General features: G+C 37.1%; 1 protein-coding gene across 4 annotated transcripts; it reads left to right on the top strand.

Annotated features, from left to right (window-relative positions):
• Nucleotides 1-946: 946 nt before the first annotated feature.
• Nucleotides 947-21261, top strand: LOC309498916 (uncharacterized protein). Of its 4 annotated transcripts, none has more exons than XM_082169892.1 (5): nucleotides 959-1294; nucleotides 7480-7513; nucleotides 7546-7763; nucleotides 17603-19352; nucleotides 20573-21261. In XM_082169892.1, the coding sequence occupies exons 3-5, from the start codon at nucleotides 7637-7639 to the stop codon at nucleotides 20637-20639; spliced, it is 1944 nt and encodes a 647-aa protein (XP_082026018.1). In that variant the 5' UTR covers nucleotides 959-1294; nucleotides 7480-7513; nucleotides 7546-7636; the 3' UTR covers nucleotides 20640-21261. The 4 variants fall into 4 exon arrangements, with proteins under 4 accessions (XP_082026020.1, XP_082026018.1, XP_082026019.1 ...); XM_082169893.1 differs by adding an exon at nucleotides 3853-4045 and having other exon boundaries at nucleotides 963-1294; nucleotides 7480-7763; XM_082169894.1 differs by having other exon boundaries at nucleotides 947-1294; nucleotides 7480-7763; nucleotides 17735-19352.
• The last annotated feature ends 2767 nt before the right edge of the window (nucleotides 21262-24028 follow it).

Genomic DNA, 24028 nt, shown 5'->3' with positions numbered 1-24028 from the left:
CTGCTAATTGTCTGGGTTCAAGCCCTGTAAATTTGTATCCCACCTGCCACACGGATGCATCGGGATTTTCTCTCCAACTATTCTGGATCGATTCTGAACGTAGTTTTAAAGCACACTCACACACACACACCACTTGAACCTTCCATAAAATAATCTTTCATGAAGGTCGGAAAGGTTGAAGCGAATTACAAGGACATTCACAGGCTTGATTGCACAGGATTTTGCACAGAAAAATGTAGCCACATATTTGTCACCAACAGATACCCTTAGTCTTAGACCAGTGAAATGAGCTTTAAGTGTCAATTTACAGGAGATCTGAAGACATCAGCATCAAAATGAGGTGAAAACAGGAACCATTGACGTGAAATGGGTAGAACTATATTTACTGCCCTAGTACGACAGTTATCAGTTTAGAAGTATTCATGTGAATTAAACGAGGGACAATGGCCTTCATCACCACAGTATGCTAATGCTGTGAATCAGATGCAGGGAATCGTCATTATGCAGATTGAGGACTGATGTGTCTCACACCTCTAACATACATCTGTGCTATTTGCTACACAGGACACACACACTTGTTCCCACTACTGATCTACTAGTGTCCTAACATGTTTTGTCTCATCTGACAGCTTAAACTGAAAAGAATTGTGCCAAACTCAATATTAAAGTATAGGCTACTAATGTACAATCTAGATACTGAAACATATGTTAAAGAACAACAATAACTTCAATGGAGTCAGATTACTTATATTAGAGTCAGATAACTCAATGCTCATTCTCCATCAACTGTTTTTTGATCCCATTTTTGGTTCAAAATAGCACTTTAAGCCTCGAAGACTTACACAATATAGAGTATTTTCAGCAGCTGTTAAATGGATGGTTGATCAGCTTTTTCGAAGGCTTGATTGTGTTTATGGGGTGCAGTCTAACATGTGTTCATGCCTCGTTAAAAAAAACCGCATTATTTTTCATATCTACTTTTATTCTGCACCGTTTTGTTTCTCCTCTTAAAACGGTCTGATAATTTACTGGTTATAAGAAGCCTCTCCCTCAGAAATACACAACGGGCTCTGATTGGTCAGCTTGGCCCAGTGTGTTGTGATTCGCTAACCGCCTAGTTCACGCTGTCCTGAAACGTCACGCCGTTACCAGTTGCATGTGCTTCGGTGTATTGTAAACACATGCGTCAATATTACTTTATCAATTTCAGCCCGAATCAGACTTAGAGAATATTAGTGGAGAGGAATCGAGCAGAACTTGTGCACGAACGGCTGTTACAGGACGTTTCGGAGAGGTATGTTTTTTTGTGTATGTCTCATACTTTTTCTATACGCGGTTATTTGTAAATGCTATGTTTAAACACGCAGAAATATCCATGCATTTCATACAATCGTTCTACCTCATAATATTACAATCCTCAAAGGGATTATTTGATCAGCACCAAAGCATAAAACGTACATGTGGTGACACATAAACAGCTTCTGCTTTTAAAGTGGGAACTGCTCTATCTTTCAGGAAAAGCTTTTGTGAACTCGCTTAGATCCGTTATAACTCTAATGCAGCAACTCTTCCTCTTCTCAACACGTGTGTCTGTAATACAGCTGTATAGCTACTACTAGCCCTGAGTGAATTGATAGAATTATTTCATGCCGTGTTTCAGACTTATCCCTTAATAAAACATGAACAAATACATACAGTGAACTAGAGTAGGGTCATTCTACAGAAAAGTCCACTTTTGGTATGGCAAGATGTCTTGAAATTGATTTATTTTTCTAACATTTAAACTTACACCACATTATTAGATTATCCTTTGACTTTATGAATACGCATAAATTACAGCTTAATGATTTTTTTATATTTTTTGTACATTTATGTACATTTAGACCGCATGTACCATTTTTTTGTCACTGGTGTTAGGCTCCCTTACTTTTTTGGCAATATTAAAGGTTTTTATGAAATATTATTTCAATTTTTTTCAGCACATGTAGACAGAGTTAGCGAAAAATAATAATAATGCAACAAATAAAGAGATTATGTTTTATTTATTTTAATCAGGTTTGTTAAAAGTGTGCTTGAATGAGGTTAGTTCATCTGCGCTACCATCTATTTGCTATAACAATGAACATATTTGAAAACCAGTTAAAATCAAGTAATGATGCAATCCTTTAAATCTGAACTTTTGAGTGTAGCAGAATACAATGGATGTAACATTATTACTATGCCACATGTGACATTGCATTTAATGTGACAGAAAAAAAGACAGTAACACCAGTGACACAATAAAGTTTATCTATAAATGGAAGTCACTGGTGTTACTGGTGTTACCCATAAGAAAGGTGACACCAGTGACAGTAACACCAGTGACAATTTTCATGAAAAAATAATTTTACAAAATGGCTGCTGCAAGGTAACAAACCACATGTTGTCAATCATGGTATACTAACTAAATTAAGTAGTTTAATCCATTTGTATTCTAGTTTTTTTTTTTTACAATTACTTAACAGTAAAGTAGGTCATACCAGTGACTTCAACTAAAAGCTTCATATGAAATCATGAGATAAATGAGAAAATTTCTGATAACTGAAAAGAGACAGTGGATCTACCATGGGCTTTTCTTCATAGATATTCAGGAAATTGGAAGAAGGAAGTCAAGTGATGTCATCAGTGTGATTTTTATTTCAAAATAAGAGATTTTTGTTTAATGGTAACACCAGTGACACAACTCCAGGGGACCTCTACTTTCATTATAAATTTTATAATATTTATTCTGCATTTTTTTTAATATATATCATTTACATAATATATATTTGATAGTTATGTATACATTTTCCCTCTGTACATGACTGTGGGGATGAGCACTTCTGTGTGCTTGAAATTCTATATAATTAATAAAAATCAAATATTGCCACATTGATTGCTCAAGAGGGTGTAATTGTTCAAATAACATATTTATTTTATTTTAAAATGTAAAGAAATTGTAACCCTAAAGTGTTTTTTAAGTGTAATATTTCTGTAAAGGCTAGGGACAGAAAAATTGACATTTTCATAGAATGACCCAGTATTTGTATTATCTTACATTTGACAGTAATATATTATTTTGCCACAGCCACAAATGTAACACTAAACTGAAAATGGTAGGCTATTTTAGTTTAGCAATATAACTGTATAAGAAAAAGTTCAACAAATACATCTAGGAATATAAAAAAGTATGAATAATAGGCTATATAGCCTATATATATGTATATATATATATATATATATATATATATATATATATATATATATATATATATATATATATATATATATATATATCTCTTTAAAACTTAATGACCAGAAAACTTTTTTTTTTCAATAAAAGGCATGTCAGTTTCTTTTTAAAGGGATAGTTCGCCCAAAAATGATATTTAAGCCATGATTTACTCACCCTCAAGCCGTTCGAGATGCATATGTCAATCTTTTTTCAGACGAACACATTTTCAGTTATTTTAGAAAATGTCTTAGATCTTTCAGTGGTTATAATGTGACGCAATGGGGTCCAGCTGCTTAAAGACAGAAAATGTGCATGCATCCTTCACAAAAGTAATCCATCCGGCTCCAGGGGGATAAACGAAGGCCTTCTGAGGGTAATCCGTGCGGTTTTGTCGTAAAAATATACATATTTAAAACTTTATAAATGAAAATAACTGGCTTCCGGTGGCGGTCGGCGCGCGTTCGTGGAGATGGAAGCGTCGTGACGTAGAACGAACGTGACAGCGCAGCCAGAGAGCAGAGCAAAACAAAACTCTACGTTCGTTCTACGTCATACGCCAGAATCCATTTTTACGACGAAACCGCACGGATTACCCTCAGAAGGCCTTCATTTATCCCCCTGGAGCCGGATGGATTACTTTTGTGAAGGATGCATGCACATTTTCTGTCTTTATGCAGCTGGACCCCATTGTGTCACATTATAACCACTGAAAGATCTAAGACATTTTCTAAAATAACTGAAAATGTGTTCGTCTGAAAAAAGATTGACATATGCATCTCGAACGGCTTGAGGGTGAGTAAATCATGGCTTAAATATCATTTTTGGGCGAACTATCCCTTTAATGTGTATATGAATGATTTGTCTATGATTTGAAATGCTTGTGGTACAGGTTGTAGGGTTGGTGACTCACTAATTAATCACCTTATGTACGCTGATGACTTGGTCATTTTTAGCCCATATAGTGCTGGTATAGCCTACAACAGCTTTTGAGACTATGCACACAGTATGGTGCAGATTTTGATATAAAGTATAATCCAAAAAAGAGTAAAATTATGACTATAAGAAGTAGAGAAGATAGACATTCACACTTTCCTGATTTTTATCTATCTGGTACTGTACTTGATGTATGCACAGCTATTACATATCTTGGCCATATTATTGCAAATTACCTGTCTGATGACAAGGATATTTATAGGCAGCGTCGTGAGCTGTATGTGCAAGCGAACATGTTGTCGTAAGTTTAGTATACGCTCTGTCCCTGTGAAGATCTCACTCTTTAGAACATACTGTACACCATTGTACACTGCCTATCTGTGGTGCCGTTATAAGCAAGGTAGCATTAGAAAGCTCATAGTGGCTTGGCTTATAATGACAGCATGAGGCTGCTGCTAAGAGTCCAGTGCAAACCATATGTTTGTTAGTGCTGGGGTACCTACCTGTGCTGCAGTTTTACGTAACTTAATGTATAGATTTATGGGTAGGGCGTCTGAGTCAAAAAATGACCTAATTGCTGTGTTGGCTAACCCTAGACGAAGTTCTGTAAGATTTTCGTCCAGACTGTGGAACCATTGGCGTACATGTCTGAATGTTATACACTGAACACTGTGGAAGGTTTCTTTTACTTGTTGTATTTCTTTTTTTTTTATGTATTACTATGTATGTGTCTTGTATTGTATTATGGATCCCTCTGGGTCTGAAAATAAAGTTTAATTATACACAAGTTCAAAAAAAGTGCAACAGTAACTTATACTCAATCAAAGTAGTCTTTTAAAAACACTAAGTGCAGTCATAGTGTAGTGAAATAAGAGACTTTAATAGAGTACACAAATAAACCTCAACTTAACAAGTTCAGATTCAACAAGAGCAGTATTAAACCCAGAATGAAAATATTCATATTTCAAGTATCTCAGGTAATTTCATTCCCACAACCTGTTGTAATTATAAATCACCCTTACCTGTAGGTTAAAAATGCTAGACGTTGTTTCAGGGTTTAACCAGTTCAGTCCTGGATCCGTTTCACTGGGCGTTTGCTAGTATCAAAATCCAAACTTCATCAAAATAAAGATATTTCTAGGAATAATCACTCGAGACTTGTCTTGACAGTTTTCCGAATCTCCACAGAATGGTTTCGTTTTACTTAAGAAAAATTCTGAATAATACCAAGACAATAAATTCAAAAAAGGGAAAAAATAACAGAAAAGCGTGTAGGTCTTCAACTGAAATTGCGGCGCTCAGAAACAGGGAACAAAGCCTTTTATACTGTCCCTGTCATTGGGGCAACGCAAGACCAGTTTTAATCATGCGTCAAATGATCCAAATCTCTCCTGCAAATGTAATATTTCACTATTGGGCATTCAAATTGGCTTTCTAACATAAACCCTCTTACAATGTTTATTTACTTTTTTATTCAGTTACTCATGGACTTTATTCATGGAGACATTTGTCTGAGAACTCGTATCATCTGCTTGCTGTTGTAGCGAGAGGCCCATATCAGAATGACATTTCCTACGCAACGGCTGTTTCTGGAACTAAACAACAGAACAGGAAATCACCCACTTTCTGTGAGATATCAGAAGCAGAAATGCTTGAGCTTTTGAGGAAGGTTACATGGTCCATGGTGTTAAAACATTTAAAACAAATCATCCAAAGTTAAAAAAAAAAAATGTCTAAAATCAGAAAATCTTAAATCACATAAAATAATAAATTCACCTCTAAATAAAAAGGTTGGCTACTCTATTCCACAAGAAAGCCTTAACCTGTTGTCTAAAAGCCCATCTGGAATTTACCATTTTAATGGAAAGCGGCAAACTATTCCACAATTTTATACCTGTATAAAAAAAGAACTTCTTGCTGCATCGTTGATTACAAGAACGGACACTAGCCCTAGTATTATGATTATGTTGAGTATGAACCATTTTTATAAGGGTGTGTAAATATTTGGGAGCAGAGCCATTTATAACATGATTCAACTTTAACTGCTCCACTCTAACATGTACTGGCAGCAGTCACTATTTTGCATCACTTGCAGACTGTTTTTAAGTTTAACTGATAATCCACAGTACCATGCAGAACATGCATAATCAAAATGACACTGAATCAATGATACAACCAGTAATTTCTTGATAGAGAAATCTAGATGCCTTGTTCTGCGATACAAGAATTTCTTGGCTTTGTGGACTTTTCTGGCGTCGTTCAACTAAAAGATTGTCCATTCATATTTCAATTTTATTTGTTACTTTTGAGACACGTAAAAAGCCCTGCCCCAACACGACAAAACACTTAAATTACATTCAATGATGTTTATAATAATAATAAAGTTATACTAACTTTACAATTACATAATCATACATATGTGTACGTAATGTACATGTGGTATAACCACACTTTATGTAAAAATGCACACGTATTCTCATGAGATCACGTTGATTCAGAGTCGGCGTCATCTGAAGTCCTGTCAAGAGTTGGTCTCTTCACAGGTGTTGGGCATCTCAAGTCTTCATAAGAGGCTGGATCCAGACTGGAGCTGACGTACTCTCTAGTTCCCTCAGGGTGGGCATCCCGAGATAAAACAGAGAAGCAAAAGGAATATAACTAGCTAAGCTGCTGTTCGCAACATTAAGCAAAGATAATCATGTAATTGTCATTGAAGATTGTCAGTCTCTGCACATAAAAACTGTTACGTGTTAGAGATCTAATTACCTTAATACAAAGAATATAGTTATCATAAAATCAAACTATGTTTCAGTTCATATTTATGTAGCTGTAGTGGTTGAAGATGAGTGGCATTAGTGTTTGTTTTTGTATCATTGATGTTTTATCCATGTCATATTGAGAGAAATAACAATATCATCTTTCAGTAGAGCAGTTTAATGGGCTTTGATCATATATCCTGAGTCAAATAATGTGTTTCTAACAGCAAACACTCAGAATAAAGTGAGATGATCTGCTGATGATCCTGAATGGCTTGTTGAAAGAGTGTTGATAGTCTGAGGCTCATCAATATTAACAGATCTGCTGAAAACACTCTTTATTTCATGACAATAGTTCCTGTTATCACCTCATTTATTATGCAGATGTCTTCAGATCTCCTGTAAATTGACACTTAAAGCTCATTTCATCGGTGTCAGCAGACTGAGAGTAATTGTTGGTTTCTATAGATGCATAAATGCTTAGATGTGTCATTTAGTATTAAAATAAACTCAGTAACTGATAACTTTGATTTTCAGCTCCTCCTACAGTGGAATTCATCATCAGTGAAGCTCCTCCCACATCAACCACATCATCAGTGAAGCCCCTCCCACAGCAATCACATCATCAGTGAAGCTCCTCCTACTGTAATTCTCCAATAAATGCTGGAATATTCCCATCAGTCTACAAGTGAAGATGAGCACAGAGCATCAGGAAGAGCTGAAATCTGCAAAGACTGAGTTTATTAAAGAGGACAGTGAGAACATGAGTGATCCAGAACCCTGCAGAATGAAACACACTGAAGATCCTGAAGAACAAAGAGGTTGGTGTTTATTCTTCATTCATTTATGATGCTGAAGAACATTCATGTTAGAAACATTCAAGAACTTCATCAGTTTTAGACAAACGGGTAAACTATGAAATAGAAGAATATTTTCTTTCTTGTTAGTTTACCACAAATGGTCAGTAGGGCTGGGCGGTATGACGGTATATATCGTTACCGCGGTAGAAAATGTCAACCGTAACAGATTTTTTCATTCCGTGATACCGCGACATGTAAATAAGTGGGCGTGGTTAACTCACATGCAGCGTGCGAGAGACTGATACACTGAGATTTGTCAAAGAAACATGGAGAAAGCGGAGAAAGCAGATCAAGAGGATCCACAAAGGAATTACGTTTTCTAAAGGGTTGTTGTTAAAGTTATATTTTTCGGGGGGAAAGGCGCAGCAGTCTACTAGAGCAGTGCGGCACCCGTAGGCTACAGTTTAGAGGAGTGCACGATCGCAACGGGGAATGAAGCTACTTGACAACAACAGTTCATATATCAATATCGTAACGAATAGAAATAACCTTAAATAATGTATAGTTATCATCTTTCTGTCTCTTATGTATAGTTACTTTTTAAACATGAAACTCGCATTCAGTATGACACGAGAGCGGTTGCCGTGGTAATGAACAACCTGCTTGTTAAAGCAAATGTATAACATGTTAATCCTGTATCTGAGGCAAAATTACTAAATATGCAGCGCGAGTTATATATTTCTAACTCCAAACAATTGGCCACTGAAACAGCTGATAAAATCTTGTTTCGATTCAATGCGTGATTACAACTTGTCACTTAAATTAACCGATCGCATTTTACTGATGCAAAAGACGTGCACACGCACAGAGAGGGAGCGCGGTGTGTCGGTGTTCACCGAGCTATGTAAAATAATGACGCAGTTACAAGGTGTGTATAATTTACACTAACTTACTTAGTCAACACTAACAGTAGCTGCTGTTCGGTTTTCATACTGCTGTTCTCCTAGTCACTTATGAACTTGACGCTTCTGAACATCTCTTGATTAAAGCTTTAGGTGACGGGTTGCCAGATATCACAAAAAGAACAAAACAAGCCCTTTAAAAGCAGACATGGCCAAAATGTACCGGGGAAACATTTAAACATAACTAGTATTTACTAATATCCTACCAAATTAAAAGGAAGTAACTCATTTATTATGAATAGAATAGTTCAATATAAAATATTCAGATATTATAAACTGATTGATGAAGTAAAGCAATAACATGAGATTGAAAAATTATTCAGCAACACTTTATTTAAAGTTGAATTGCACCTATGAGTTGTATTTAATATCAATAAGTTGGGGGCAGTTCATCTAAAAGTTGATGAGAGTGTTTTGTTTACTATATTTAACTATTAAAAATAGTTTACCAAAGAAATCATTTACCAAATAAAAGAAAAAGAAAATTCAAACAAAGTGAAGTACTTTTCATTTCTAAAGTATTTGGGTTTATTTATTATACAAAGCCCTTTTTGTCGATTTTTCGAGAACAACTATAACTATATCGTGAAATATATCGTTACCGTGAAATAAAATTAGTCATACCGTGAAACCGAATTTTGGTCATACCGCCCACCCCTAATGGTCAGTAAAGGAAGGTTTGAGAAACTGTTATATTGATTGTCAACATCAGGTCCAACTAAATATTTTATTTGTGATTTTTTTTAGTTGCTTATAAACATATTAATGGCAAAGGTGTAATTACACTCTATTTAGCACAAACAGGGCTACCATAATATGTGAGTAACATGTACATGTTTGTATTTTTGAAAGAATAAAAAAACTAAAAATGAAAGTTTCTGAAATAAGGCCACAAAACACATACTAAATATGTGTCCATAAGACTTCTGAATAATGCATTTTGTTGCCTAGAGTTATTTCTTCAAAATGATGTGAAAATCATCCTCCCTAATCATTCACATAAAACAGTACATTGATTTAAATTCTGTAAGACACTTTTTGTTTGGAAAGGCAATATGCGGGTGGGTGTGATTCACACCTGAGGAGACAAAGGCCCCGCATAATGAGGCTGCATACATAATGAGCCATTCATTCAGGTGTGAGACTGAGCCACAAGAAAGAATGCAAGGACAATGCTGCCCTGCAAAGGCAAAAGACCATAACTCGCTAGAGTGTGAAACTGAGAAAAATGACTTTAAAGTTTGTGTTTTGTCCAGACAAAAGTATTATAGGTAGGACTCCCAAAATTTGACAACTAGTTGCTATAATGAAGAAATGTTTGTATGCAAAAAATCTTGAGCTCAAACTTGACCTTTGACCCTTGTTTGGCTGTTACTGTACTCTGCCTTTGTATCATATGCCAAAAATAAGGAGTCGTGCAAAGGCAAAAGGCAGTAACTGACATATAATCAATATTTTCTTGCTGTCCCCCATACTTACATCCATTATAAGAACACCTAACCAAGGTCTAGTCATCATGGTATGTGTTTTAAATTATATAGAAGACCTTTGGTTGTTCCTATTTAGTGCTATAATGATCAGGATAGTGCGGCAACACTAACAACGTTAAACAGTATGACAGTTACAGATAAACAGATAAGTAAAACGTAAACAGATAAGTTACTTTGCAGTACAGTACAGTATGAATAAATGCAATAAATATTTTCACAATAAAGATAATTTAATTATAATTGAATACAAATATGTTTGTTTTTTTAATAAATTACAGAGGAGCAATAATTTATCAATTTGCAACAATAATATTTCATATTCATTAGGCGTGTTTAGGCCTTTATTTTGAAATAGCAATAAACATGAAAAATAATGAAAGATTGGTAGAAAGCTCAGTTTGTTTTTATACCAAGAGTTAAAAAAAACCCCACCAATTAAATTATCTAAAAAAAAAAAGTCAGATTTAAAAAAAAAAATATATAAACAAAAATATTATGGATTCTCGATTTGTGATGCGGCTGCCAGCTATAACGCACATATGCGCTCTTTTTATGCGTTTATTAGAGGTTGAATTAAAATGACGGTGACAGTTAAAGGGTTAAGGGCCACCAAACTGCTCAAGATGCACAGTCAACGAACTCGACTTGGATTACTGCTTTTTAATTCTGAGATAATATAGACAGAGTCAACCGAAAAAAAGTTGGAATTACGTTTACCATTTAGGTTAGCCTACTTTGTACGGACGTTAGCGATAACTAGCTTAGTGCTATATGGATTTGTGTGAGATCTGACATGAACACCTGCAAGAAGGAAATATGGCTCAAAGCCTCAAACACGTATGGATTGTTGTGGATACAGCAGATGACGTGCATTGCTATGGATTATGGATTATGCATCTTCCATGGATTATATTGGATTGCATGGAAAAGGTAGGATGCCTGTGTATTTAATAATTGGTTTTCGGTGTCTGATGTGAGGCGAGTGTCAGCGTCAACGTTAGCGCTAACTTAACGTTACGTGACACAGATTAAATTTAGCTAGCTCCGGGCTGTCACTGACAGATCTGAAATATCGCCCTGAACGAAAATAACAACATTTATGACAACCTATTAGCTTGCATACCATCTAAGTATGGCTTGTTCACCTTGCTTTGTTTCTGATTGCATACTTGGAGCAGTTTGTCTGGCCAAAGATGTATTGTGTGTATGTTACGTGGTTTGGTGACGATTAAAGAGCGGCAAACTTTGACAGTATGACAAAGCCAGAGTACAGTAACATCACAGCGGCACCGTAACATCTCTCTTGATGCCAGGCTAAACAAAGTCAGAACACCGTAACTCAACTTCAGCGTGCTGGAACAAAGGCAAAGAGCCGTAACAACTGTTACGGTGTTCTGCTGTGGTTTCTCGTATGGTTTTGGAAGTTACGGTTGTCATGGCCCTTTATTTTCTCGTTAAAACAATCAAATTGACTCACGATATTTATTCACATGATAAAGGAGGTCTCAAATACCACAAAAATGACACTAACTCATTTTTGACCAAACATGATGTTACGGCGTTTTGCCTTTGTAGGGCAGAATATACAGTGTATAAGAATGCAAGGACAATATACAGTGTATATATATATATATATATATAATTGGTTCACAGTTGGAAACACAGTTGTTGTTGTTGTTGTTTCACAAATTGTGCTTGCAAATTCTATAATATCCAAGGTAAACATTTCTAGTAATTGTGCAGTTAATTGTTCTTATACTGTATTTTCACATTTATTTACCCAAATGTGTCACTAATAAAACACAATAAAAATAAGGCTTATATTGTCCTTTTAAAGGGCAAAATTCACTTTTACATGGTGTTTGAACATAAATGTGTGTTGGCAGTGTGTGAGCAAAACCACCCTAGAATGATAAAAATCCACGCAGTATTTTTTTTACTATCTCAATAAATCATAAGCACTGTCTCAGAACGCCCTGTTCTAGATTTCCCTCACTGTGACGTAGAATTGCGCTAAGCCCCACCGACGTGATTTGATTGACATCTGGTTTTGGCATAGACCCCGCCCTCGGTGATCTGTTCACCATCCTCCATTGTTTCAACGACAGCCGGTGTGTAATGTCTCATAAGAAGTGTAGGTGTTCTGTTGTGGGATGAAAGAATGGACATACTAGTCTTCACTGACATCAGAGCCACTGAAAACGCAGCGGATGGATTTTATTTATGAAGAAAAGGCACCACTTCTTAAACTTCCTAAATACGAGAATCATTGTCTGACTGTTTAGTGAACGAGGAAGTTAATCCTCAAGTGTGGATCGTTGCCTACAGTTCGCGATCCAACGTCACCTCCAGAAGTAAGTGTATTTTATGATTTTTGAGCAAATAGTCATTTCAATCGATGTCAGCCAGTTCAACAACAAAAGCGTCTAAAGCTATTTATTGTCGTCATCATAGGATGTCTCAACAAACAACGTCAGACAGTTTTATGTCACGTAAGTTAGGCTATCATTTTTTGCAGCAATTACAAATGTAAATAAATTAAGGTCTGCTCTATCTCCATAGACAGTATATAAACATCTATCTCCCTCCCCTTAAGAAAAAAATAAATAAATCGTTTGTACTTAGCAAACGTTATCACAGTATTTGTGTGTGTGTGTGTGTGTGTGTGTGTGTGTGTGTGTGTGTGTGTGTGTGTTGCACATCCATAATTGGGGACGTGATTAAAACTTTGTAAGTACATAAATGTATCAAATAACCATTCCGAGACGTTTAGTCCATTCTCATTCGTGTTTCTTCTGTGCCGGACTCTCTTCATCATCTGGGTCCAGCAGGGCGGGGATATGCAGCTCATTTACATTTAAGGTGGTACACCCCCAAAACAGCTCTTTTTAAAACAGGCCCCAAAAATGACATTTTCAAATGGTTATAATAAATGAACTGTGGGGTATTTTGTGCTGAAACTTCACAAATGCATTCTGGGGACACCCAAGACCAATATTACATCTTGCAAAAAGGGGCATAATAGGTGCCCTTTAAGATTTTGTTTACATCTATCCTTGTATATATATAGATTTTTGCTATTTTATTAAAAAGGTAAGTATACAATTACAACAACAATGAAAATTTTAACAATATTTCAAGTGTACATTTAATCATATTTATTTCAAAGTTAAGGATTCATTAGTTTGAATATAGCCTGCATATATTTAACATATGAGCAGAAATTGGCAACATTATAAGCTTATTTGAAGTGGCAGTGTTTTACATTAAAAACTTTATAATCTATCCAATTTTTGAAGTCGATTTTGACTCATCTCAGTATAGAGTTTGGTAAAAGCTGTTCATTCATTGACACACAAAAACGCGATTCATTTTTAACCCTTGTGTGGTGTTCAAAACCCTATAACCCCCGGGATCTTCCCGGTCAAGAATGACCGGACTATAAAAAATAGCTTATAAATCTCTCATTATACTATATTTTCACCCAGTATTAGATTCAATATTTTTGTCAACTTGTTCTCTTTCAATTAGGACTGGTTTTATATTTCTATTTGCATCTAATTAAACAGTATTTGTGCCAGCTGTAGTAGCTACACAACAGCGCGCATCTGTGCGTTCATTCATGCACACACAGAGATGTGATTCATATTTAAACAGTCTTTTTGCGTGTACAGACACTTGCGATTAGAACAAAGCAAATATAGAACTGACCTATTCCTCAGCCGGATCCGTTGCTCCTCCAAATGAAACTTCCAGCACTTCTGAGGTAAATTTTCCAGGATTATTATTAAGATAGTATTATTCCTCACAGCGTCGTAAAGTACATGAGTCTGAAAGTGAACTTGCGGTGTGTGTTATCCAGCTCATTGTGGGCGTTTCACAGGTTTGCGTGGATCGCCTCAGATCATTTGCGTTTGAATAGCGCACACGCTCCGTGGGCGGGGTCACATTAAAACTTAATGAGCTGAGATGAGAAAGACTCACATCTCTCTCTTTTCATACATATTACATAAACTTAGAATATTTGTTTTTTTTATAATAATTACTTAATTTAAAAGAAGAGAATTCAAGCTTCATGCCTGTGTGTCTGTATGCCTGTTTGACTGAGTATTCGCTAAGTTACGGTTCATTTTCGGACGCGTTTCAGAATGGAATTCACTGACAGAGAGAAAGCAGAACTCACATCATGTTTTTTTTTCTTTATTTGTCGAAAAGCGCAACAGTTTGTTTTTATTGTGAGTATACACAAAAAATACACACTTAACAGGATTGATTGATGTATAACATAAGTATGAAAGATCAAAATCAACAGACTATTTTGAATCACTTTTGCACTGATAAGGAAAAAAGCGAGCTGGTATCGCTGTCAATACCGCCGACCCCAGGGGGTTAAGAAACAAAAAAGAATACAGTTGATAACAGTTACAAATACATCTGAAGTTAATTAGAAAGAAACAATCCTTCACTTGATAAAGGTTTGGCCATTTGCTTTGTGAACACACACACACACACACACACACACACACACACACACACACACACACACACACACACACACACACACAGACACACAAAAATCATGGACATTATTCAAAAAGATTAAATGATCCAGAAAAAATAGTCACGCTCATATTATTCACAGTCAAAAATGAGTGCATTGGAAATTAATGAGACACATTTCATCTAGTGGAAGCTCATTTTTGAGATATCAACCTCAAATTTGGTGCAACCTCAAAACTGCTTGTTTAGATTCATTGATTTTCTCACAGTTTTAGAGTATTTTTTTTAATACACTGTAAATTCCCCAGTGTTGGAGTAACACTGAAGCAGTTAAAGTTAATTAGATAATTAAGTGATTCAATAACTGATGATTGAGTATTAGTGATGAACACCTGCTGTTAACAAGCAGAATCACTGAAGAAAAGAGAAACATAAGAACTACAACTGGCTTCCAGCCACAGCCTCAGAGGCTGTTTTAGGGATGGGACGGTATGAAAATTTCATATCACGATTATAGTGACCAAAATTATAGTGATTATCAATAATATCACGGTTTTGTTAAAACGAGATGAAAGTGTTCAAAAAGAACTGATGCTCACACTAAAAACAGATTAATATTTGAAAATCAACAAACAACAAATAAAACAAGCAGCTCTATGCACTTTTTTAAGCAAGATTATATTCTGTGGCATTTCCTTCCTTATAATGACCGTCGTCAATAGCAACGCATTATAACACAGGGCACATCCATGTGTCGCAACAACGGACGCGCGCTCTCTCGTTTCATTCAAATACAACTTGCCGTCTTGCGTGATTGTTTTGTACGCTGTACAAAATGGATTTATAAACAGGTAAGATTTAAAACATTAATCTCAATTCAATATGTCCCCGTAATTGTGTGGTAAAAAAAAAATCGGTGTAATAAGTGTACAATGATAGTCTTGTTTGAACTTGTTCGTTCGTCTTTGGCTCAAAGCCACTTGCTGCGAACTTTTCTTCGCGGAAGCTTCACGTTTATTTCAAGTGAGTGAGATAAAATATTTCAACTCAAAACAACATTTTGTGCCCAATTATTTCCCAGACGTAGTTTTTGGTAAGTTCACTTGCCTTGCGTTCGCTATAAACAGTGGGTGATGGTCACACAAGACGACTCGGCAGATTTGAAGTGTTTCCCCCCTATTGTAGTGAACATCCTCGATTAAGTTTCACTCAGGACTTTTGTAAAAGCCTAAATATGACCACACCTCAGATTTGGTCCTCTTAAAAGGCTGAAAAATCTCCAGAGCACGGTCACTGCCTTCCGCCATTCCTTCTCGAATAAAAAAACAACAACATTGCGCGCTGTTGCTGCGTCACACTGTTGCTGTCTGGACAGGATTTACAGTGAGTTATTAAAATCGCGATAATCAAACACGGTTTTAATGATAATTAAATTTTGAACGATAATACTAACCGTCAGTACATTTTATCGTGGTTTATTGTGAAACCGGTAATCGTCCCATCCCTAGGCTGTTTACACAATACCATCTTCAAAAAACGTAAAACTTTTTAAAGGGGTCATATAATGCCATTTTTGTACAAGCTAATATGATTCTTCAGGGTCTAAAATAAAAGTTTGTAATTAAATTAAATTAAATTAATTTTTAATTAAAAATTCTCATTAGTATTGTAAGAAAACACAAATTTTACCTGGTCAAAAACAGCTCTGTTTTCAGCACGCTGTTTAAGTGCATGTGTCTTTAAATGATAATGAGCTTTGCTCACCCCGCCCCTCTGTTCTGTGTATACACCGTTTGAAATAATAACACAATAACCATAAAGTGTTGTTCATTATAAACGTGGGATTATGAATTATATTGAGAACGCCATACATAGAAAACACGCCGTAATGTACCCTGAGTGTAAATGTGTGAAATGATTCGCACAAACATGAAAGCATTGACGTTGATCGTGGGGAATATTCCTTTTGAAAACAAACTCAGCCACTACGTCTTCAGCGGTTCGGATTTAGGAACATCAAAATGACTGCTGTGTTCTTTATTACACCCAAGAACAGAACACCACAATCGCTTAGACGCCATTCTGCTCCAGCGTATCAACAATGACATGCAGACTATGATTGACAGCTCGCTCACAAGCAAGGGCAGGGTCTGTGTTGAAACGCTGCTGTCAATCAACAATCGTGGGAGGGGCGTCGATTTTGTGACGTCAGAAGATTATAAAAAAAAACACTGCATGGATTTTTATCATTTTATGATGGTTGTGTACAGGCACTGCCAACACACATTTCAGTACAATCAACTTGTAAAAGTGCATGTACCATTATATGACCCTATTAATGCATGTACCATTATATGACCCAGGAACATGGGATTTGTGCCTATAATGTTTTAAAAGTAATAATTGGAAGATCCATGTTCCTCATTCATGGAGATTTCCAGGACATGCATAATTAATTTATAAAATCTCATCAAAATGATGGGAATATTTTAGGGCTCAGTTTACCTTTGACTTTATAATCATATTTCTCTCTTTGAATTTGGATGTTGTCACGCATTGGTTAAAGCGATGAAGAATGCAGGATCTTAATTGCAGCAGAATTTATTTAAACAAACTCTAATACTCACAAACTGGATCAAAAGAAACATGAACAGAACAACCAAACACATGGCAACGACAACAGACAAGGAACAGACTGAAACACATTGCTTAAATACACAGAACAGAAGACTGGAAAGCGAGACACAGCTTGGACAAATGAACTCATAACTAATTAACAAGACACGGATTAAAACAGAGAGACACGTGGGCAAACTGGGTGTCACAGGCAAACATAACATGAACACAAACACTAAACGTGACAGACGTACTGTTCTGCAATTAAACTTTTTTTTTTATTTCATTTCAGAGCTAATGGAAGAGAGTGATGAGAGTGAAGAACTGAGTGAAGTGGAGGAGGAGAGTGAAGAACTGAGTGAAGTGGAGGAGGAGAGTGAAGAACTGAGTGAAGTGGTGGAGGAGAGTGAAGAACTGAGTGAAGAACTGAGTGAAGTGGAGGAGGAGAGTGAAGAACTGAGTGAAGTGGAGGAGGAGAGTGAAGAACTGAGTGAAGTGGAGGAGGAACATCATGTCAAATCTGGAGAAAAACATTTGAGTCGCTCAAAGACTAAAAAGACATTTTTAAAGAAAAGAAGAGCCAATAAATCTTTCACCTGCACTCAGTGTGGAAAGAGTTTAACAAGCAAACGTATTCTTGAGAATCACATGAGAATCCACACTGGAGAGAAGCCGTTCACATGTGATCAGTGTAAGAAGAGATTCACAAGCAAACAAAGTCTTGAGCGTCACATGAGGATCCACACTGGAAAGAAGCCGTTCTCATGTGATGAGTGTGGAAAAACATTTTTTAGGTTATCAAGCCTGAAGAGACACCTGACAGTTCATACGAAGGAGAAGCCACATTCATGTTCTGTGTGTGGAAAGTGTTTTTCACTGCCGTATAGTTTACAATTACACCAGAAAATACACACTGGTGTGAGAGAGTACATGTGCTTTGAGTGTGAGAAGACTTTTATGACAGCGAAATGTTTAAAACTGCACCAGAGAATTCACACTGGAGAAAAACCTTACATGTGTTCACACTGTGACAAGAGATTCAGTCGATCATCATCTCTGAAATTACATGAGAAGATCCACAGCGGAGAAAAACATTACAAGTGTTCACACTGTGACAAGAGATTCATTCATTCATCATCTCTGAAATCACATGAGAAGATCCACAGCGGAGAGAAGCTGCACACGTGTGATCAGTGTGGAAAGAGTTTCACACACAAACAAAGTCTTGGGAGTCACATGAGAGTTCACACTGGAGAGAAGCCGTTCACATGCATTCAATGTGGGAAGATATTCGGCCAATCAGGACACCTTAAAAGTCACATGAGAATTCACACTGGAGAGAAGCCGTTCACATGTGATCAGTGTGGAAAAACATTTCTCAGGGCATCACACCTGAAGTCACACCTGACAGTTCATATGAAGGAAAAGCCACATTCATGTTCTGTGTGTGGAAAGAGTTTTTTATGGCTGCAAAGTTTACATGCACATGAGAAAACTCATACTGGTGTGAGAGAGTACATGTGCTTTGAGTGTGAGAAGACTTTTATTACAGCTCAACAATTAAAACTGCACCAGAGGATTCACACTGGAGAAAAACCTTACAAGTGTTCACACTGTGACAAGAGATTCAGCCAGTCAATACATCTGAAAAGACATGAGAGGATCCACACTGGAGAAAAACCTTACAAGTGTTCACACTGTGACAAGAGAATCAGTCGGTCATCATCTCTGAAATCACATGAGAGGATCCACACTGGAGAAAAACCTTACAAGTGTTCACACTGTGACAAGAGATTCAGTGATTCATCACATCTGAAAAGACATGAGAGGATCCACACTGGAGAAAAACCTTACAAGTGTTCACACTGTGACAAGAGATTCAGTCAGCTAGATAATCTGAAATCACATGAGAAGATCCACAGCAGAGAGAAGCCGCACACGTGTGATCAGTGTGGAAAGAGTTTCTCTATTAAAAGTCATCTGAAGATACACATGAAGATCCATGCAGTGGAGAAACCACATCACCGCAGTCTGAGATCACGGTAAGAAGTTCATCTTTATGTGCTGAGAAACAAAATCTCTTCTTTGTAAGTTAGTCACAGTCAAATCTCTCCTCTCCACCTATAGTTGGCGCTGTTTCACTATTACTGCTGTTGAATCATCCAGGTTGTGAATGAGGCCGACACCTGATATGATTGTAAAGCGCTTGGTTTGTACAGTAGTAAATAGTAGCGCTATATAAATGCCTCATTCATTCATTAGTTTCTTAACAGCCATGAGGATTCACTCGTTCAACCCAACATGAATGTGTGATATAAAAAAAATCTGTCTGATTTTTACATGTGATTTGTCTGTTCAGAGCACTGCAAAATCACTATCTGACAATATACAGCAGCGCTGTGCAACTTTCTCTTTCTGACACTGCTTATTATGGTGAAGATAAAACGTCAAACAGTTCAAACATTTTCATGTTTTCTAACAGCAGTTCACGTTTTTGTATTTGCTCTGGTGCTTATCAAGAATACAGAGACGAGATACGCTTCCAGATTTTCCTCTGTTAAAGCTACACTGTGTGGGATTTACTCCCATCTAGCGGTGAAATTGTATATGACTACCAACTGAATATTACTTTCTAGCTTCTCCCATTCCAAAGGCGTTTTAACTCCTACGGTGGCCGTATTATTTCAAATCTGCCGGCAGTCGCGAGTAATCTCCCCCTCGCATTCGTCACAGCGCCGCTGAGTGTAGAAGCGCGAAAGGCGAAGCTTGTATGTCCCTCTTTGGCTAATGTAGTTTCAAGATGGAGGGGTAACATGGCGACCGGTATTCGAACCCCTCACCCGTATGTACTTTCAATGGCAGATTATAAACTTACGAGAATACTTTATTACTTGAAAGAAGTAAATATACAATAATGAGCACATACATTTTTGAAAGAACGAAGTGTTTTTTGCTAAGAATCAACTAAAAAAATTACACAGTGTAGCTTTAATGTTAGAAAGGCATTGGAAATGATGTGATTGCTTATAGATTACATGTCAAGTATGCACAATTTAGAGTTTCATGACCAAACTAGTGATTTAAAACACAAATCATCTTCATGATATTAAAATAGATCATAATTGTGCACAGCAGTTGTTGACCAGATATGATGGGATTAAAATGACTATTAAACTCATCAGTGATCTTGACTTTGGGCTTCACTTTTCATTTCACATTTGTCTCTCATTTGAAATCTCACTTGATTTAATATTTCTTTTAGACCTGATGGACGTGAACAAGAAAGGAAAAACAGAAGCCGAAAAATCTGTCTCCAGTCCTCAGTGTAAAAAAACGCTTCACATGTAAATCAAGTCTGAAGATTCACAGGAGAGTTCACACTTTCTCAGGCTTTCTCTCTGAAATCACATCTACTCTCATTCTGAAGAAAGACCATTTAACTGTGATCAGTGCGGTAATCAGTTTCATTGGGCATCAGTCCTGAATTAACACCTGAATATTCACACAAAGGAGAAGATTAATTACTAATATTACAGCAGAAAAGACACAGTGTTTCAGTGCTGGAAGGCCTTTACTGCGGATGATAGAAAGAGATGAACAAAGAGCATCAGAAAATTCACCCTGGAAAAACCTTTGGAGGCAAAGTTCAGGAGCTGAAGAAGAGGCCTTTACACTTTTAATAGAGACATGAATCCGACATAAATTTTAACTCGTTCTTCATTGTTTTTCATTAGAACATCTAGTTTCTCTTTCACTTCTACTCTTCCATGGAAACGCAAGATATACTTTCATGTATCTTTGAAACTGGACCCTTTTCTTCTCTTCTTCTCTTGAGATGCTTTGGCTCAGTAAAGAGAGAGATCTGTCTAATTCGCTTTCACTTTTTCTTAATGTTTGTATTTGCTTCATGTAATATTGATTAAACTCTTTACTCATTTTTTCAACATCTAATTTTTGTCATTTTTTTATTTTCTGCTGATTCTGCTTGAATTAAGAGCAGTTTCTTCATTTTAGTTCTGAAATTCATGAAGTATCCTGATATGATTGCTTTTTGAGCTTACTGTGTTTTAAACTTCTCAACAGAGCTTTTAAATGCTAAACTAAATTAAATTTCACTGCACACATGACTGACATTGAATGAGATTGCTGTCTGTCTACATTATTAACAGTTTCACCCTTGATATCCAGTATCATATACATTTCAAAGAGTTTGTTTGAGTCAGTTTGATGTTTCATTCACACCATCAGGCTCCATGAAGTCAGAACAATTGTCCATTCACCCGCAGCAGTGTTTAATAATAACTTTAATTTATATAGAGCCTTTCACAGAACCCAAGGACGCTTAACAAACAACAAGAGAAGGGGGAGGGGGATAAGAGGAGAGATGTGTGAAGCCAGGGGAGCTAAAGCATATAGGTCTCAGTGAAGAGGTGTGTTTTAAGCTGCTTTTTAAAGGTTATTAGAGAGGAGGCAGAGGGGATGGCAAGAGGAAGCTTGTTCCAGAGTGACGGTGCACCAACACAGAAGGCTCTATCACCAAATTTCCGGAGCCTGGACTTAGGGACAGTGAGCAGGTCCTTGTCAGAGGACCGCAGGGACCATGACTGAGTGTAGGGATGGAGTAGATCAGTAATGTACTGGGGTGCAAGTCCATGGAGAGATTTGTATGTCAGGAGGAGGATTTTATATTTGATCCGGGACTTAACTGGCAGCCAGTGAACCTTCTTCAGGATGGGATAAATGTGAAGTCCAAGTTTTTTGTGGGTGAGCATCCTAGCCGCAGAGTGCTGTACATACAGGAGTCTGTCAGTAGCCTTGCTGGGCAGACCGAACAGGATACCGTTACAATAGTCAAGTCGGTAGGTGATGAAGTGCAGCATGAGGGTCTCAGCTACAGAGTTGGAGAGGCACTGTCGGAGTCTGGAGATGTTCTTAAAATGGTAAAAGTGTTTTTGATGTGTTGTTGGAAGGAGAGATTGGAGTCCATGATGACGCCCAGGTTGCGTACTTGAGGAGATGCAGAAGATTGAGCAGCCATCCACATCATCAACATTTTTAAGAAGTGACAGCGGGGCAAACACCATGAGTTCTGTTTTGTCTTTGTTGAGTTTGAGAAGGTTACTGTCCAGTCAGTGCGTTATGTCCTTCAGGCAGTTGATAAGTGGCGTAAGTGGATAAGGAGTAGAAGGCTTAGTACTGATGTAGAGCTGGGTGTCATCAGTGTCACAGTGAGAGTGTAATCCATGTTTCCGGATGATCATACCTAGAGGTAGCATGTCAATATTAAATAGTAGTGGGCCAAGCACCGATCCTTGTGGCACGCCGTGTAAGACTGGCACCAGTTCAGAGCAAATGCCCTTAAGAGTGGTGTATTGTTGCCTGTTGGTGAGATATGATTTAAACCAGGAATACACAGGACCAGTGAGGCCAGTGAGTTCAGAGAGGCGAGTGAGAAGAATGGAATGGGAGACTGTATCGAAGGCTGCAGAGAGGTCAAGAAGAATTGACCTCCACCATTTTATTGACCTCCAACATTCCCCAAATGGCAGAGCTCTTCAGGAACGTTGAAAAACTGTGGCAAGTTGACGTACGTCCCTTCAGGAACAACAAAGGGGGTCACTAGATCCTGACAAGACCAATATGTTACACCACCCCTCTGCTTAGGTGCAAATATTTCCAAGCCCCAAAGGAAATGGTAATGCCCAGCCTCCAGAACACTGAACGGTACCTCGCTAAAGATCCAGATCAAGCTAAGGCGTACAATGCTGAAATTCTGAAACTGACCCAGGCAGGAACCGTCAAGAAGTTGAGTTCCTGCCAGTTGACACAGTCAACTTAAATTACATTCAAGGATGTTTAAAAAAAAAAATGTATAAAGTTATACTAACTTTACAGTTACATAATCATATTTCTATTTAAACGTTTTTTAAAAGTTTAAAGTTTACAGATTTTTTTCTGTCAGATTGAATGATTCTCATTGGCTAAGGAATAGATAAACATAGTAATTTTCCACACATATACAGATAGACAGAAGCATATCTCCATAGATTATGCCGCTGACACTCGGACCCTGAAGTCAGGCACGTCGTGACCTTCCAGGTCGCCGATTTGGGATGCCAGCATGTCTCAAACAACAACTCAGTCAATCTCCAACAATGCCAGTGGTTCCTTAACCTGTAACCAAGAAGACTAACACACACACCGACACACAGCCATTTCCAAGGTTGGTTTTGGCCAGGCTCTAACTATAAACAGGAGTCTCGTCTCAAAACATCAAGATAACAAGTTATTTCTCTCAGGATAGGACACTTTACACTGTTAGACTTTTCAAAGGTTTTTTACAGTAACTTACTGGAAACACTGTAACATCCAAGGCATTAACTCATCAAGTTTTGGATGTAAAATCAAAACCTTGGATTTTAAGAAAAGTGTTTTAGATATAGACATAATAATCTTACAGGAAATGTGGCGCAGAACTGATGAGGTCACTCTCTGTCCCCCAGGATATCGGGAAATACTCATATCGTCCCAAAAACATGAAAAAGTTACACGTGGGAGAAATTCAGGGGGCATCATAATCTGGCACAGACTTGAAATTGAAAGTACATCCAACTAATCAAAAAAGAAGAATCTCATATCTGGCTAAAAATCAATAAACAGCTCAGTCAAACTACAAAAGATATATTCGTATGTGCTCTGTATATTCCTCCCTCTGAAT

Source organism: Leuciscus leuciscus, assembly GCF_965113295.1.
Source record: "Leuciscus leuciscus genome assembly, chromosome: 1".
In the NCBI taxonomy this organism is placed as follows: domain Eukaryota; kingdom Metazoa; phylum Chordata; class Actinopteri; order Cypriniformes; family Leuciscidae; genus Leuciscus; species Leuciscus leuciscus.
The sequence above is the reverse complement of the archived record's forward strand: the minus strand, read 5'-3'. Positions and strand labels throughout refer to the sequence as shown.